The sequence below is a fragment of the Lissotriton helveticus genome, chromosome 9, assembly GCF_964261635.1.
Source record: "Lissotriton helveticus chromosome 9, aLisHel1.1, whole genome shotgun sequence".
NCBI classification, from domain to species: Eukaryota; Metazoa; Chordata; class Amphibia; order Caudata; family Salamandridae; genus Lissotriton; species Lissotriton helveticus.
Window position 1 is genome coordinate 424,751,862 of NC_136070.1, and position 18,058 is coordinate 424,769,919.

General features: G+C 45.5%; 1 protein-coding gene across 4 annotated transcripts in view; it reads left to right on the forward strand.

Moving 5' to 3' along the window:
- The window catches only part of TECPR2 (tectonin beta-propeller repeat containing 2), a 512,189-nt gene that overhangs the window by 215,935 nt on the left and 278,196 nt on the right, over positions 1–18,058 (forward strand). For all 4 annotated transcript variants that reach the window (XM_078660212.1, XM_078660215.1, XM_078660213.1 and 1 more), the window contains one exon: positions 14,043–14,226. In XM_078660212.1, coding sequence (XP_078516338.1) covers positions 14,043–14,226 — 184 coding nt within the window. The remainder of the gene's footprint in view (positions 1–14,042; positions 14,227–18,058) is intronic.

Consider the following 18,058-nt stretch of genomic DNA (forward strand, 5'->3'; position numbering starts at 1 on the left):
AGAGGGAGACAGAGAGAGAGGAAGACAGATAGGGCAGGGGACAGAAAGGGTGGGGGACAGAGGGAGAGAGACAGAAGGCAACAGACATAGGGAGGGGGCGATAGAGGGAGGGAGACAGGGAGGTCGACAGACAGACAGAGGGAGGGAGGGAGACAGACAGACAGAGGGAGGGAGACAGACAGAAGTAGAGAGAGAGAGAGGGAGGGAGAGAAAGGGAGGGATAGAGAGGGATGGAAAGGGTGGGGTAGAGAGGGAGGCATAGAGAGGAAGGGAGAGAGAGAGAGGGAGGGAGAAAGAGGGAGGGAGAAAGAGGGGGGGAGGGAGAGAGACAGAGAGAGGGATGGAGAGGGAGAGGGAGAGAGAGAGAGACAGAGGGAGATAGAGAGGGAGAGGGAGAGGGAGAGAGAGGGAGGGAGACAGAGAGGGATGGAGAGAGAGGGATGGAGGGAGAGGGAGGGAGAGAGACAGAGACAGAGGAAGAGAGACAGGGAGAGAGTCAGAGGGAGAGAGACAGAGGGAGAGAGAGGGAGGGAGAGAGAAGGAGGAGAGAGGGAGGGAGAGGGAGAAAGAGAAAGACAGAGTGAGTGAGACAGAGGGAGACAGGGAGAGGGAGGGAGAGAGAGAGATAGAGAGAGAGAGAGAGAGAGAGAAAGAAAGATGTGTGTATGCCGGGTCTGGTGGCTCAGCGGACGAAGGCGTCCGATGCAGGGACCTGTGTTCAACCTCATGGTTATAGTTTTTTTGTTGCTCTAGCCCCACCCCCCTCCCTCTCTGACCCCGCCCCCACCAGTGCGGCCCTCGGCCACAAACCACACTGTAAATTTGGCCCATGAGAGAACGTTTGTGAGTACCCATGCTCTAGAACCGCATCAACCTGATTTAGAATGTTTTTGTTTTTTTCCCGTCATTTTTAGGTCTCGCCTCTCAATGCGCATGCGCATTGAGCAGAGCGAGACTATAGGGGCTTAAACAGACCTTACCTAGACTGGCGATTTGATGCTGTGCCCGTGCGCTTTTAGGTCAATGCGCTTGTGCGCGTGCACAGCATCAAATCGCCAGCCATCTGTTGCCCAGCTTGGTGCCGCTCCACCCCCTGCCGGATCAAAGGCTTTTTACGGCCGGCCGTGCTGTGCTTTCAGTTTCATGCCGGATCAAAGGCTTTCACGGCCGGCTGGCCGTGCTTTCAGTTTCCCGGGTTTCTGTGTTACTACTTTTCACTGGACTTCTCGTCATGCTTTATTTTTCTTGCCCATCTTGTCCCGCTTATCCGATCCCCCCCCCCATGTCATTTTTGCAGGAATCATTATAACATAATTTACCGTTACCGAGGATGATGCTTCAATAATCTTCTAGGTAGAGCTATTGCGAAGTTAACCACGCCAAATGGTTTGTCAAACAATTTGTGATAAAGCCTGCATGCCAACCGTAAGTTGATATATAATTGGGCTGCTGTACGACTTTATTTGTGTTTACTCCTTGCAAGCTACTCCTTTGGTATGAGAACTAAGGGCTCTTCTGAGGTTTGGAAAAAATGCACATTCTTATGAAGATATCTTTTGACTCGCTCACTCCGTAAACAGCGCTAACTGGTTTGTGTCTGTCATGAAGCAATAGAGGTGTCTTTTTTTTTGTTGTTTGTTTTTTTTTGGTAATTCTCATATACCGTAGTTGGAACTCTTGATGGGATACAGGCACCTCGATGCAGATTGGTCATCCTAATCCGGCCCTTGTTGGAAACGGCCAATAGCAGGGTGGTACGCCTGAACCCTCAAGTAGCCTCTGCCTTCCCATCAATACTCCGTTTCGCCGACTTATGGGCTCCCAGGCTACTTAGGAGTCTAGGGAACCAGCAGGGCTCCAGATAAATCATTGGATAACCAATCATCGAACTTGCCATGCCTCCAGGGCTGCCCAGACTTTAGCCAGACTCGAGGGATCACATGCCATATCAGACAATAGAGGTGTCTGATGCTGAATGAAGATTCAAGTCCTATTTCTGTGATGCTCTTCTTGCCCAGGCTACAGTATGTTTATGATTCAGTCCCCAGTGATGAACGTCATGAAGCCGTTTAAGCTTTGTGGTGTTAACATCCCTGACCACACTTTCTGTGTTAATGCTTTACTGTGGCGTTCTCTGACGGTGAAACCTTGTTTACACTTTTGAGGACAGAAATGCCTTTAAACCCACTCCGGTTTGTATGAGCACAGGCCTTTCATTCCACCGGGCATTTACCTTGGGGCCACTTCTTTCGCGCACGCCGCCTCTGCTGCCAGGCTTCAGCACACCAGGCTGCACACCCCCTCACCCCCAGTCACTTCATCCGCGCACACTTCACACGCACTCTGCAGGTCATAAACAGGACCATCTGCTCCACTACCAGCGCTGCATGACCTTCTTCAAAAAAGCCAGCTTGTTATACATTTGCAGTGGTTGCATCCCTTCTTCCTCAGCTTGCTTAGGTGGCAGAATGTTGTTGCAGCGATGACTAGGAGTTGATTATAGTTGAGCTTTTTTATTTCAGTTAAACAATGAAGTAACATTCTTTCGGCCTAGATTCAGGATGCAGGCTGCCTCCCTTCCAACATTTTAGGCATCCCTGTTTTTTAAGCCTGTTTTTTTTTTTTAATTAGCAGAACAAAGAGCATATAAGCTAAAAATCTAAACTGTATTAATTGCAGTGTTTTTCTACTGCTTAATTTGAAAGGAAACATGCTGGTGCTATTATCAGATAGCAATTGTCTGCTGCTGCTGAGCGCCACAAACTCACCAGTTTATATGTACCAGTGCGATCTCTGTTTATTTTGAGAGGGAAATGTGCTGTGGCTTTGGACATGCAGCATCTTCACGCCAAATATTTTTGTGGGTTAGCCTGTCTAAAAAGACGACCATAGACCTGTTTTACCCCACCCTTGCTATTTACCAAGCTATAACGACAAACATAGCGATTTACTTAGCCTTTCCAATGAGTGCAAATGCATCTGTGCCCAGCTAGTTTGAACAAGTTAAACATGCCTGAAGTATTCTTTTAGGGACTAACAGCGCTTAGGAGAAAATACACATGACCAAAAAAGTACACCTACAGTGGAGCTACTCTACAACAAAGTGCCTAATTTGCAGAATATAAAGGTCCGGCTCTTTAATGAGGCAGCAGCTTTACACGGTGTGTGTTTTGTTTACCCTGCTTAACACAAAGCTCACGAACAGTTCAAATGGGGAGGGGATAGTGTTTAAAGGTTAAACTTGCATATGTGCACATTTTTAAAACATGTTTAATTGTGTAATGGTAATATATAACCTCTAATTGTAGACGGAGCACTTAATATCTCTTTACACACGCAGAATATATATGAAGGAAACTGGAGTTATGCTATTTATTGTATTCTGTCTGGCTATAAATATGTGGGTAAAGTCGCCTACTAGTGCTTAATTTGTCTCAAATGGAGAGCCGGTGTTTTCTATAGGCAGCACTATTACATTAGGGTGTTTTAGTTTGCAAACCAGCTTTTAAAGTCTTAATCTGCTCTCTAACTCATAATTGTGGAAGAATACATTTAGAAATATATACACAGCATAAATAATTGAGAACTTAAATGGAACTATATTTTTTTTCATAATTAAGGCTAAATATTTGGTGTTTTAATTAGTTTATATTTAGAATTGCGCTATCCCTGCTTATTTTGTGATGGGAAAGTGCTGATGCTCTAATCTTGCAGCAGCTTTACCCAATCATTTTTGTAGTTTAGCCTGTGTAAAAAACGTACATAGATATTTTTTACCCCACACTTGATGCAACACATTTGTATACATTGTTCTATATATGTGCCTCACCACTAATGTGTATATTACAACTCACACATGTATCCTCTTACCACTCAGTGCCACGCCACATAATTACACTGCACTCAATGCGACATACATTCCAAATACCCCTCAGTGCCATATAATTCCATGCCACATAGTTACACTGCACTCAATGCAACATACACTCCAAATACCACTCAGTGCCACATAATTACACTGCACACAATGCGACATACACTCCAAACAATACCAATCATGTCCACATAATTATATGCTACATAATTACACTGCACTCAATGCGACATACACTCCAAACAATACCACTCAGTGCCACATAATTACACTCTACTGAATACAACATTACCTCCCCATAATATCACTCAGTGCCACATAATTATATGCAACATAATTACACTGCACACAATGCGACATACACTTCAAATCCCACTCAGTGCCACATAAATACACGCCACATAATTACACGGCACTCAATGCAACATACACTCCAAACAATACCAATCATGTCCACATAATTATATGCTACATAATTACACTGCACTCAATGCGACATACACTCCAAACAATACCACTCAGTGCCACATAATTACACTCTACTGAATACAACATTACCTCCCCATAATACCACTCAGTGCCACATAATTATATGCAACATAATTGCACTGCACTCAATGCAACATACACTCCAAATACCACTCAGTGCCAGATAATTACACACCACATAATTACACTATACTCAATGCAGCACACTCCACACAATACCACTCATGTCCACATAATTATATGCTACATAATTACACTGCACTCAATGCAACATACACTCCAAACAATACCACTCAGTGCCATATAATTATATGCTACATAATTACACTGCACTCAATGCAACATACACTCCAAATACCACTCAGTGCCACATAATTACACGCCACAAAATTACACTCTACTGACTACAACATACACTCCCCATATTACCACTCAGTGCCACATAATTACACACCACATAATTACACTATTCTCAATGCAACGTAAATACACTCCACATAATACCACTCAGTGCAATATAATTACACACCTCATACTTACACTTAACTCAATGCAACATAAATACACTTTATCTATCTGTCTATCTATCGCCCTCACTCTATCTGTCTATCTATCGCCCTCCCTCTATCTATCGCCCTCCCTCTATCTATCGCCCTCCCTCTATGTATCACCCTCACTCTATCTATCGCACTCACTCTATCGCACTCACTCTATCTATCGCACTCACTCTATCTATCACATCACCACAGCATCACTCGGCACCACCACAACATCACTCAGGGGCACCACGCCATCACTATGCGCTACCACAGCATCACTGAACGCCACAGCATCACTCGTCGCCACCCCAACATCACTCAGCACCACCACGGCATCAATCTGTGCAACCATTGAACAACAACTGGTTCAAAGTTGTTCTCTCAATGTTTAAAGCTTTATTACAAATGTCACAAAAAGATGTTAATATTTTACTTCTGTTCTTGGATTTTTGTCACAATAAAATACAATGAACATAATCTTCACAAAAGTTATTTACAAAACCTATTAACATTATAAATTACAGTAACTTTTAAGTATTAATTATTAAAAAAATTAAAAGCCATTTTATTTATAATATCAATACATCTAAGTCACGTTAATACAACACATATTGCATTACAAATGCTATAGGTGTCACATTTACGAAAGTTAACACTATTGGCATTGTGAATGATAAAACTATTAATTTCGCTATTTTCAAAAGCAACACATAAAAAAATTGGACATTTACAATACCAATAGCTCAAATCTTCCTAATGCGAGACCTATTGCATTGCAAATGCTTGTTAGTTTTTCCCTCTGTTTTATTACTTGCCAGGTTGTCTGATGTGGCGCCTCACAAGATTTTTCTCTTCCCTCTATGGATTTCTTTGTTTATTTAAGCTCTTTGTCTTATTAGATTTTTTTAAATGTATTTAATACTTGTGCTCAATCATTTCGGGGGATGGTGATGAAGTTAAAATGTTGCCCACCCTGGAAACATTTCTGCGGATGCCCATGGCCATAGGTCTCGCATAAGCAAGACTGATTTGGCTTTGCCAATGCTTGTTTCTGTTAAATGTTTATTTGCCGTCATTAAACTGATGAGTCTCGCCTAGAATTGTTGTTTTTTAAGCCAGGAGATTTACGTACATGTATATGTGTGGCCATAGTGACAGTTTGATTTGAGGTGTGATAATATTTTTTATTTAACTCCATATATCAACATGATCTGAATTGCAATAATTGAAAAACTGAACACAAAGTACTAACCTTTGGTGTTAAACGAAAAAGAGAAGGATGTTATCCAATATTCTCTGAAATGTACAGTATGCAATTCTTGGTTCAAAACTTCAATTGGCTCCCAACCAACAAACACCTGCAAAACTGTCATTCACACCCTTGTCACAAGCAGGCTTGACTATGGGAACACCCTCTAAGCTGGAATCAGAAACAAATTATCCGACGACTTAACCCCTTGCGTGCTGCTGTCGGCCAACAGAGCCCCGCCCACTCTTTAGAACACCCGCACCGCGGCGGAAAAACTGCTGCGGTTAAGGCGTTAATACCATCCATAACTCTGCAGCCAGAATTAAACTACCACACCATACACACAGCACACTGCACCTCAGAAACCCCCACTGGCTTTGAGGGCACAAAAAAGCACAATTCCGATGCCTCACACACACATTCAAAGGACTAATCAACATGGGCCCACCTCTCTTGTTTTCAATAAACCAATTTCATTGCACACTTCATCCAGACTCCTACGATTGGCCTGACTACTTCTTTCACACATCCAATGAATATTCAGAACCAGAATCGATGGTTTGGCCTTCTTCCTACATGACTCCGAAAGCTTGGAGCGACCTGCCACCAGGGGCAGTGGGTAACATTTCAAAGTGGTTGGGCGCAAAGTGATTTGCATACAGCACCGTAGCGAGCGAGCCCGAACCCCAAAAGGGGGGTATGGTGGGGTATCCCCCCCCCCCCCCCCAGAAAATTTTGAAAAAAAAGAAGAAAAATCGTGCATTTTCAAGCAAATTTGAGAAAGCAGGAAGGTTAATAAAGCAATTGTGAAAGTGCAGTTATTACATTAATAGATGGCATAACATAGGTAGCTGCTTATTCTGTATAACCACAGAGCTTCATACATTCCGTCCTATTACGCTCAGGTGCTGAATTCAGACTATAAGACTTTCATGAAAATCTCAGCTCTAAGAGTAGAAGAAGTTGCACAGCAGTTGGGAAACAGCCTTCACAAAGCATTGGGAAAATGAGAGGCAATTACTTGAAAGCAAACTGAAAGCAATGCATCAAGTAGTAACTTAAAGCAATGCATCCAGCAAAATAGTGCATGCAGTCAACCATACAAAAGTAAACTAAAGCTAGTGTGAACCTTCACTTTGAAAGCAGGGTGCTAGTCAACAGGCCAGTCACATACATTTAAACTGAAGAAGAGTACACCTCAGCATGCAGGCACCAACATAAAAGCACCAAGCAAGCCAAACAGTTTAATGAAAGAAAAATGAAAGCAATACATCCAGCAAACTAGACAGTGACTCAAAAAGTAAACTGAAGCAAGTGCACACTGAAAGGAATGCGCAGTCATAAGTCAGACATTCACATAAAAGCAACTTACCAAGACACCCAATCAATTACATGGAAAAAAACTTGAGCCAATGCACCCAGAAAACCAGACCAGCACACCAAAGCATCCCACCCCTGAAAGGATGGCAGCTGTGCTCTTAGGGTCACCCTTCAGTTTTTTGGCAGGGTTGATCTGTGCCCCATCAGCATCACTACATAATTCAGATATTTCCGGGTCAGATAATGCCCTTTTCAATTGTGCGCAGATATTTGCACCATTCTAACGAAACGCAGGACCTTGTTAGACTACTGGATTAATGGCTTCAGCTTTGTGGTTGCCGGCCAGAAGGAGCGTGGTATGCTTCTATCCTTTCTTTCAATCCCAGCTCATATGTACAGTCCTTCTCATGTCACCACGTTACATTTCTACGAGTCGTGCCACATCACAGCATTAATGTTGAGGGTTAAACTTGTAAGCAACATAACGTTCGCTTTTTATTAACACAAAATGCTGCATCTTTGCTTTACTAAATCCTTTCCTGGACACACCTTCCTTTATACAGCGGGTATCCCACACTGAAGATCTTACATCACAACTTTTCTTGCGCTCGTTTTTTTTTTCATGGAGCCAATATAAGCAAACATTATCACTCAGCACCACCACAGCATCACTCAGCGCAACCACAGCATCACTCAGCGCAACCACATCATCACTCGGCGCAACCACAGCATCACTCAGCGCAACCACAGCATCACTGGTTCAAATATGTTCTCTCAGTGTTTCAAGCTTTATTACAAATGTCACAAAAAGATGTTAATATTTCACTTCTGTTCTTGGATTTTCGTCACAATAAAATACACTGAACATAATCTTCACAAAAGTTATTTACAAAAGTTTAAGCTATTGCCATTATAAATTACAATCACTTTTATTTAAGTATTAATTATTTAAAAAAATTAAAGCCATTGTTGTTTGTAATATCAATACATCTAAGTCACGTAAATACAAAACATGTTGCATTAGAAATGCTATAGGTGTCACGTTTGTAAAAGTTAAAACTATTGGTATTGTAAATGACAAAGCTATTAATTTCGCTATTTTCAAAACCAACACATAAATAAAATATTTGTCATTTACAATACCAATACCTCAAACTTTCCTAATGCGAGACCTATTGCATTGCAAATGCTTGTTGCATATTATAACCAGCCCTAACAGTAACCCTATCATTTAAACCCCTACCATGACTTATTGCAACACTCAAACCCAATCCTTTATTTTAAACAATCACACCTATTAACTGTCATGGCTTCCTCTTTCCATGCCTGTGTATCGCTCACCTCCCTCACGTCTGCACTGCCCCAGGGGAGCCACGTGTCGTGTAACATGTACTCGCAACACACATGCATCCGCCGTCTGTGCCAAGATCCCTGGCACGCATTTGCCTCGGGAAGGAACTGTCCAGGAAGGCGTGTCGCGGTCACACATGTAGTCACCTTCAATGAGCAGCACGCACCTGCCCAATGAGTAAACTGGCTAGGGAGGCATGAGTCGAGCACCGAGTCATCACAACAAACATGTGGCCACCTGCTATGAGCAGGGCACACTACCCAAGACCCCTGGCGCGCACCTGCCTTATTCGGACCTGCCCAGGAGACGCACTGTAGGAAGGTAGATCCCTGACTATGGTTGCCCCCAACTTTTTGCCTGGTGTTTTGCTGGTTTTCTGACTTAGTTGAACTGGGGCCCTGCTATTCAGGACCCCAGGCCCACTGATCTCTCTGTTAAAATGGATTGCATGTACCCTAGTTACATATCTGGTTGGATACTGAGTCACCTTATCAGTCCCTGTACAGTATACCTTAGGTATCCAGGGCATAGGTGTACCCAGGGCCTACCAGGGGCTGAAGCATGTATTATGCCACCCCTGGCTGGCCATCCAAAACTGACACAACTAGCTGCTTGACAGCTGGGGCAAGGTGGTGTAATCACCCTTTGCTTTAGATATAGTATACCTATTTCTAAACCTAAAATGGGCACACAGATCTCCTATCAGTCACTCCTATGGCAGGCCTTAACAATCCTGAAGGCAGAGTGCTTGGAATCGTGTGAGATAGTGCTCTGGCATGAGCTGAGCCTGTCTGCGGCTTTCGGGATCTATCCCTTAGCCGTTTCCATGATAGCATCAGACCATATACTCTTAAGTGCCTTATAATCCTCGCGGTTATGGTAACTTTGGCCTGACATTATCTAAACATGTCGTGTAAGGTGTCATACGCTTTGGAATACTACCCCCTCGCCAGTTCTGGCGACGGGGGTAGCATGCCACCCCTCTAGAGGGAGAAGACATGTTGGTAGCCTGTAACCCCGGTTAAAGTTGAACATAGCCTCAGCTCCACAAAATGGATGCTGCCACCGAGACACAAGTCTGACCTCCTGCTGCTGGGAGTCCTTCCAGCGAGGAGTGCTGGGACAAAGGGTTTCCTGTCAGGGGCGGTGCTAGCACCATCCCAGACAGGGTTTTGTGTATCCCAGGTAGTCAGGGCTATAGAGGAAGGTGACTGCAAGTGGCACCCCGGTGCTCACTGTGCATATGCCGGCTCAAACCAGTTCCTGGGGCACACCAGCCCCTGAGCTGGGGAGAGACCGGACAAAGGAGAGGGGTGTAACCACCCCCCTCCTAGTCCCACCCATAGGGCTGGACTTAGTCGCGTGCCAGCCCCTTTTCTCAGGATAAAGGTAGGAGCAGGCCCCCTTCCAAATCCGATCATCTTTGAATCCTGAAACTACTTTCTACGAAAGGAACTCAAGACTTCTTCCTAAGATTTCTCCCTTGTGACTAAGGAGTAGTCACCCTGCACCCGCAGGCACCATCCAAGCATCGCGGTTTGCTGTAAGTCTCTCCTCCGGATCAAGACTGCCCAGCTCGACGAGAACCGGCTTCCCTGGTACCTCTGACCTCTACCTGCATCATCAGCCCAGCTGAGATTCGTGGGTGTGACGAGACCTTGAGGGACCGACCATCTTCAAGACTGCACGACGCTTGCCCAGCACGACCGCCGAGGGACCCTCGAGTGAGTGCTTTGGGGTTTGAGAAGCCCTAACCCTGAGCAGCTCCAGCACCGAAGTCCAGCCCCCCAGCATCCACGAGATCTGCGTGGGGCCCTTCTGCTCTTTGCTGCTCACCGCGTTGTACAGGTCACTTGCCCGTTGGCTAGTGGCCCTTCTGATGACGAACCACGACGACAACACCGCTGGTCTGGTTGCTCCAGACTGGCCCTTGCTCCCCTCCAACAGAGGAGCACCCCGGACCCTCCTGGTCCACTCCAGACGCCGTTTTGAGTCCACCGCGTGGGCTTGCATTTGCCAAGAGTTGTTGCCCCAATCCTGGGTCCAGCGACGTCGACAGCAGATACCACCGTGGGACAGCTCGCACCTCCATCCTGGTCGCCGACAATGCCTCCTGGTCCGAGAGACTGTAGAGCCCAGCGTCGCCCACTCACCTGGTCAAGGTGACTTCGCCCGGTGCCATCCTGGTGCCCACCTAATCACTGGCTAGTGATTCAGGACTTGGTCCCCTCTGCTTACAGGTCTCCATCTTCATCGATCCAGGCTTGGATCACATCGAACTTCATCACTGGTCGCCTGCCAGCAACTTCTTCTTTCAGGCTCCATAGACTGCAACGAGGATTCCCGACGTCTTTTCAGACCTATGCAGCCGCAGCCCCTGGGCTAGGTAACCTGAGCATTTCGGTGCTCCAGCATAGCTTAACTATCTAAGTGTCCAGATCCTTTTTCGTTTCAGCTCTACCTAGTCGGATTCGTCCGATAACACTAACTTTGCATTTTCTAGCCTCCATAGACTTTGTTCCGCATCCCGCGTGAGAGTGCACACTCTGCACCCGATCTCCCTAGGCCTCCTGCTCGTAATCTAAAGGTTCAGTAGTCTAGTCCTAGCGATCCCAAAGCCTCTGAGAATAGTTACTTACCTGCTAGTAATTCGCATTCCACTTTTGTAGTATATGGTTTTTCGTGCCCCTCGGGCATTTGTGTAAATTGTGCGACTTTCAGTATTTCTTTAAGAGTTTTGTATTGTGCTTAGCTCCCTGACTTATAAAGAGTTCAGGGTAGTACTGTTATAAATAAATATACTTTTATTTTCATAACAACTTGTGTGGTGTCCTTTCACTTGGTGTTCAAAGGGTAAATGTGATGGTAAAACAGCTGGCTTAACACGCCCTCTAGAGTTTAGCCTAAAGACTGCTCTTGTCCATGCTACTAGGATAGCTGGTCTATCAGCTTGACTTACAACCCAACCAATCATCAATAAGGGTCGTTTGGAATGATACATAGTGATCACTAGAATAGTGAGCACTGCATATCAGGCCAACTTCTCACACGCACGAGCCGCGTTCCACGTACTCACAATATACACACCGCCACGTCTATGAGCAGCACTGCCCAAAACTCGTGACAGACCTCTGCCTCATCTCTGAACTGTCTATTAGGAGGCATGTGGCGTACAGCACGTACTCACAACAATCACAGTGCCCATGTAGCCACCTTTTGGGAGCATTGCAGTACCCAAGACCCCTTGGCACGCATTTGCTTTACTTCTGAAGTGCCCAAGTTTAGGCATGTGTTGCGTACCACTTACCCACAACACACCACATACTCACCTTTCAAGAGAAGGGAAGTTCCAAGTTGTCCCCCAAGCACCCGCTACTGGTGTCTAAAACGCGCCCACAGCACACACCAAGACCCGAGACAAGCGTACTTTCCAACAAAATGCCCCAGGTGAGCAGGGCAGAGGTGGCATGCGTGCTGCTTATAGATGGTTGCTTTGTTTGTGTGTTGTACGTACACGTACAACACACACGCAGCATGAATCTTCTATGAGCAGGGAGGGCAGCGTTGAGGCTCCTGACACGCACCTGTCATACCACTTGAACTGCCCAAAAGGAGGCACGCACTCATAATAGACACATACCCACCCACCTTCAATGAGCAGAGCAGTGCCCAGTCCGAACACCTCGATCTCGGTGAAGCCCTCGGGGAGCGGGTACGAGGTCACCATCCTTGCCGTCTGGTCCCGGGTACGCGCCTCCTCCTAACCTCCGTCCACTGACCCCCACGCGCAGCATCCAATGGGATGCTGCGCCGGTGGACCAGCCAATCCTGGCGCTGCATGCAGCGCCAGGATTGGCTAGGGGGGCACATTTGCCCTCGCCCTGTCGCCCTTTGGAAACCCGGGCTGTGGCACTGTGGCACTGTGGCAGGCGAACAAGGACCCCTGGGTCCCGCTGGGGAACTTGCAGTGCGCATGCTTGAGAAAGTTGCCAACTTTCCCAAGCATGCGCACTGTAAGTTCCCCAGACTGCGCACTACGTCTGCTGCAGCCTGAGTGTGTGGACTGTCACTCAAGCTGCAGCAGGCCACCCCCCCTGGCAATTCCCGGCGGCTGATTCATTGTTCAGCGTGTATTTTATTTAGATACGGCCGGCAGCCGCGATGCGTCCATGGTGGCTGGTGGGGCTACGCCCCTACGCCCCAATGGACGCACCGCAGTTGCCTGCCACTATTCATCAGAGCATCTCCTTCAATTCTTGAGTTCCGTAAGAATTGGATGAAATAGCTCTTTGCATAGACGCCACGCCAGCCCTAGGACTTCCAAGACGAACACCTGCCACAGAGCCAAGATTCCCTCCTGTGTGATGGTGTGTTTTACAAATACTCATAACACAACAAACCACGGCTTCCCAGCTTGACCAAATTGTGTGATTCAGAGCCATCTTTTTACTTGATTATGTATCATTTTCCTTAGCTGTTCAGTTTGAGAGCACGTTGAAGTGATTTAGTTCTGAATCTGCGCTCTACAGAACCCTCACTTGTATATGGTTAAAATGAAATAATCTTGCTTCACGTTTAATGACAATATAGGCTGTAAAAACAGCAAACACAAAAAAATGACGCATTTTAGGTAACTTGTGGGAAGGTCTTCAGGGTATGAGGATGCTATGTCACTCAATTCAGTGATATCATCACATTTTCTTAACTGAGACACCAGAGAAATGTTGAAGTGTTGTTTTTATTTTAAAGACTTGATCATAGTCATCATAACATGTAAGCTGGAATCCTGGCTCGGCTCTCACCCAGGTTGTCGCTTCCCCTCCTCCCAGCAGAAATGTCATGTCTCCTACGCCCTTGTATATATATAAGCCACTTACTGTATAGTACGTTAATATTGGTGAGAGCTAGGGATATGGTTAAAGGCAAGGAAGGTTGTGGTTAAGATTAGCTGTCTAGGTTGAGTAAACCACGAGGCAATGTAGTTGTAGATCTGGGTTTGACGGCAATGCCACGGTGGGTAACGGAGTTACTTCTACTGATCCAGCTGTGTAAAACATTATGGTTTTTAGTAACTGAAATAAATATACTTTGACACTTTGGGAGTTTCTTGTAACCGCCTGACAAGATATGTTTGTATTGTAAATGACTTTTAGAATGGTTTTGTGGTTTCTTTCTACACAAAGTTTATGTTGTGTTCTTCTTTCGTTTTTTTCTTGTTAGCTTGCCGAGAGCTGGATGGGTTACAGTGGCCCTGGGTATGGAATAGTCAGCATCGTTGTCTCCGAAAAATATATCTGGTGCTTGGATTATAGAGGCACTTTATACTGCAGTGCCCTTCCCAGCGCTGGACTTCGGTGGCAGAAATTTGAAGATTTTGTCCAGCAGGTGGCAGTCTCGCCCTCAGGTTAGTTGCCTGCAAAGTGTTTTCCGTTTTTACAATGCTATTAATTTTTTAAAAGACGTTATATATCTTTTGCAACTACTTCCATACCGTGCATATTGTGCACTGCCAAGGCTCTCATGCAAGAATCATATTTAACTTTAGTTATTACATGCTCAGGTGCAAACTGCAACAGAAAAATCGACGCAAACATGGCGCTGATTTATTCAATGTGAAGCACATATATAAACAACCCAATTGAAAAGGCACAAGGTGACATTATCACGGGTGTAACGCAAGCCCCTGCGACGCGGCCGACCCCCAACGCTTCCAGAGGGCCCTCATTCAGCCTAATTCTAATAAATATGTGTATGGTATGGGAGCCCCCCTCTGAAGGCCCTCTGTGGGGTGGCCCCATGATTTTGCGTTAGTAACAAAACTTGAGTGCCCCCCCCCCCCCCCCCTGCCTCCCTCCAGTTTTAATCAGGAGCTCTCATGTCCCAGGGTACAGTACTGGGGGTGTGGGGGTTGCGAGGCCTATGTTACGTCACCGACGCCACTGGCCGCTATAGACATTTGAAGAAATCCCTGCTGCATTGTCACGTCCCTTTTCCTTTGGGATTTAAGCTTTGCTGAACTTATTTTATGTTTGCGGACTCAGCGGTATGCCCCACCGAGCGGTAGGTCCAAAGTTTGCTTGGATCCGTGACAAGAAATGCAGAACAGTACATGCTGATGGCCGCTGACAACATCTCGTGCTCGGATTGTGTGAGGTGCAGCTGGCCTCTATTCGGAGAAACAGACGCTAGCACGGGCCTCATTAAATCTCTGCGACCCCAGCGCGGTGTACTGTACAGCTGCCAGGTGAACGAGGTGCCTTCCAGCCACACTCCATTCATGGAAGCAAAGGAACATGCCGTTCTGCGGTGTACAAGCGGGAGGGCACGATTAAACGGTTACTGGTTCTCCTCTCTTCTGAATGGAATGGAAGCCATGAACGTCGCTCACTGTGTGTGGTGGAAAGTCACGGACAAAAAAGACTGCTCTCATTCCACTTGCAGTTATGTACACATGCCTTTGCGCCGCATCGCAGGTCATCACGTGGCTTCCGACTGGGCTGAGAAGAGCGGTTGTCTTCGCGTCGAGGCGCATTGCATCAAAGTGCAGGGCACAAGCCCTGAAAGAAGTGTGGGGGGGGGAGGCAAACCTAAGGGTCGATTAGGAAGGCGGACGGACTTTGTCCGGCCGCCATCCTGTCGTGGCAAGGGACCGTCCGCCATAATGGCGGAGGTCCCGTGCGTCGAATTAGGATGCACCCGCCACAGTGGCGGGTGCATCCCGCATTTTTAACATTGCGGCAGGGGATGCTGAAAGCACCGCCCGCCACAATGCTAAAAATGCATGTTGTGCATTTCAAAGCACAACATGACAGGCCTTGCCTGCCATGTTGTACTTTGAAACACAGGGGGGTACCATAGGTACCCCCCATGTGCACCTCCCATCCCCCCTTCACCCTGGGGGCCCGCAACGGGCCCCCAAAGCAAAGACTGTATGCCTTTAATGCCGCCACGGAAAGGCATTCCCCAAAGCACAGCCTAATTTGACTTTCGGTGTCTGATAGACACCGCCACCATATTAGACCTTTTCCGCCACGGTCGCAAGGCGACTGCGGCGGAAAACCGGCGGACAGTCTTCCCGTCCGCCGCGGACCCCCCAGCCATCCTAATGTGGCGGGGGGTCATTTCAGTGAGGATGGCGGACGAACCCCTTAGTTAGAGAGTCTGTAAATGACATCACGGCGCAAGACATCATATCACAGGAATTGACATCACAGGAAGAGGCATCTCAAGCGGCACCCATAGAGAAATATGGCTCTGAGGATTGTTTTTGTGCCGGAAGGTGCCCCTGCTCATACAAAACCAATCCTGCATGCAACACAGGCACTCTTGTACCCTGGTGCACGGATGCCTGCGTTGGCACTAGGCAGCCCATAGTGCACAGGTGCCGGGGAAAGGACAGGAATGCTCTGTGCTGTAATAAATTCGCCACATTTCTGCCCTTTTCCAATAATGCAGCCCAGCGCAGCAGTTACTTTTTAAACAATAGGTTCCTCATTTGACTCTTACACAAAGAAGTTGCAACAAGGAAAAAACTGACATTATCTGTTATAGTTAATTGGTTGCGAAGCCTGAATTTTAAAATGTCTTATGGGGTTAAGGCACCTGCTGCAGAGATCTGTATGTTCCCAGTAAATCTGAGTGAATAATAATGGTAAGATAACTCTGGAGGTTAAGGCACATGCCTGAAAGGTCTGTGTTTTGTTTAGCCCCAATTTTGACTATTACTGTAGCATAGAGGGTTAATTTGTCTCCTACAAAGCACATCATGTTACTTGTAGATGATAGATTTAATTTTATGTAGATAGGTAAGTGGGTTACTGCTTTTTTTGAGTTTAAAATGCTTTATTGAGAATTTAAAACAATGTAGAACATCGGTGCAAACAGTAGCATAATAGGAGCAATTAACAACATTGAAGTATAAAACTAAGCAAGTTGATAAAATGTCCTATAAAAGAAAAATGTACTTAGTGAAAAAGCATTTTGGAGATTTTAACTGAGAAGAAGAGAGGAAAAAGAAAAAGAAGAAGAAAAGAAAGAGAGAAGAAGGAGAAGAAAGGGAAAGCAGATAAGAGAAGGAGAGGAGAAGAGAAGAAGCATCATAAAGCCAAAAACTATTTGTAATATATAACAATAAGAATTTAATAATTGCTAAATTCATGTTAACGTTCTAGACAAGGAGGTGGAGGTTGCATAGGCTCTGTCCATTCTGTGAGGATGACATAGTAGATTCCACCAAGCTTAGTAAGAGATATTAGAGGTATCCTTCCAATTAACAGTAATAATTTGAAAGGAAATTGCTAAGAAAAGATTAATAAAAGAACCAACATCCTTATAATTTGCAAAAAACAAGGGAGAGATTGCCCAGGAAAACGTGGTTAATATGAAAGGGAACATTCAGTTGAAGGATATCGTTAAGTTTGGTCCAAATAGTGGTCCACATGGCGTTAGTGCGAGGGCAATGAAAAAACATATGCAGGAGATCTGCACTAATATGAGGACATGACCAACATTTAGGGGAATCTAATAAACGAAAGCGGTGTAGGTCATAAGGGGTCAAAAATAATCTATTATAAAAATAGAATTAAGTTTACTTTATGCTGGCGGAACGAGAAGTAGTGTGAATTCTGGACCAAAGCAATTCCCAGGTATGTATAGGAAGATCAAGATTCAGGTCTTCCTCCCATTGGAGTTCAAGGGAAGATTTAATTCTAATGGCAGGAGGATGGGAGATCAGTTTATATATGGTAGCTGCTTTAAATGGAGATAAAAAAATCAATAGGAGTTGGAGAGGGAGGGACTTGGTTTGAAGAGGTAGTGGGAGTGGAGTGCAAAGGGGCATAATGACGAGTAAGGATGTCTATGAGTGTAGTGAATTGAGAGGCATGTTGTGAAGAGGTATGATAGAGGGATTGGAGGGCTGGAAAGGGCATAAAGGCGCCGTCTTTCATCAAGTGCTGTGGGGTGAAAATGCCTTTATCAATCCATTCCTTCCAAAACAAAGGGGTTACTTCTTTGAACATAGAGATATGAATGTTATTTGCAGTTACAATGTAATCCTTCTAATATAGCACAGTGAGCTATGAAGGATGGTATGTGACTAATATACCTTGGAACCACCATTGTTTTTATGTAACTTAGCCTGTACAGTCATTTACAAACTTATAGGATTTATTGTATATCTAATACGCTTATGGGATATAAAGCTCTTTAACACCCTGCATTGGGATGAGCAGTGC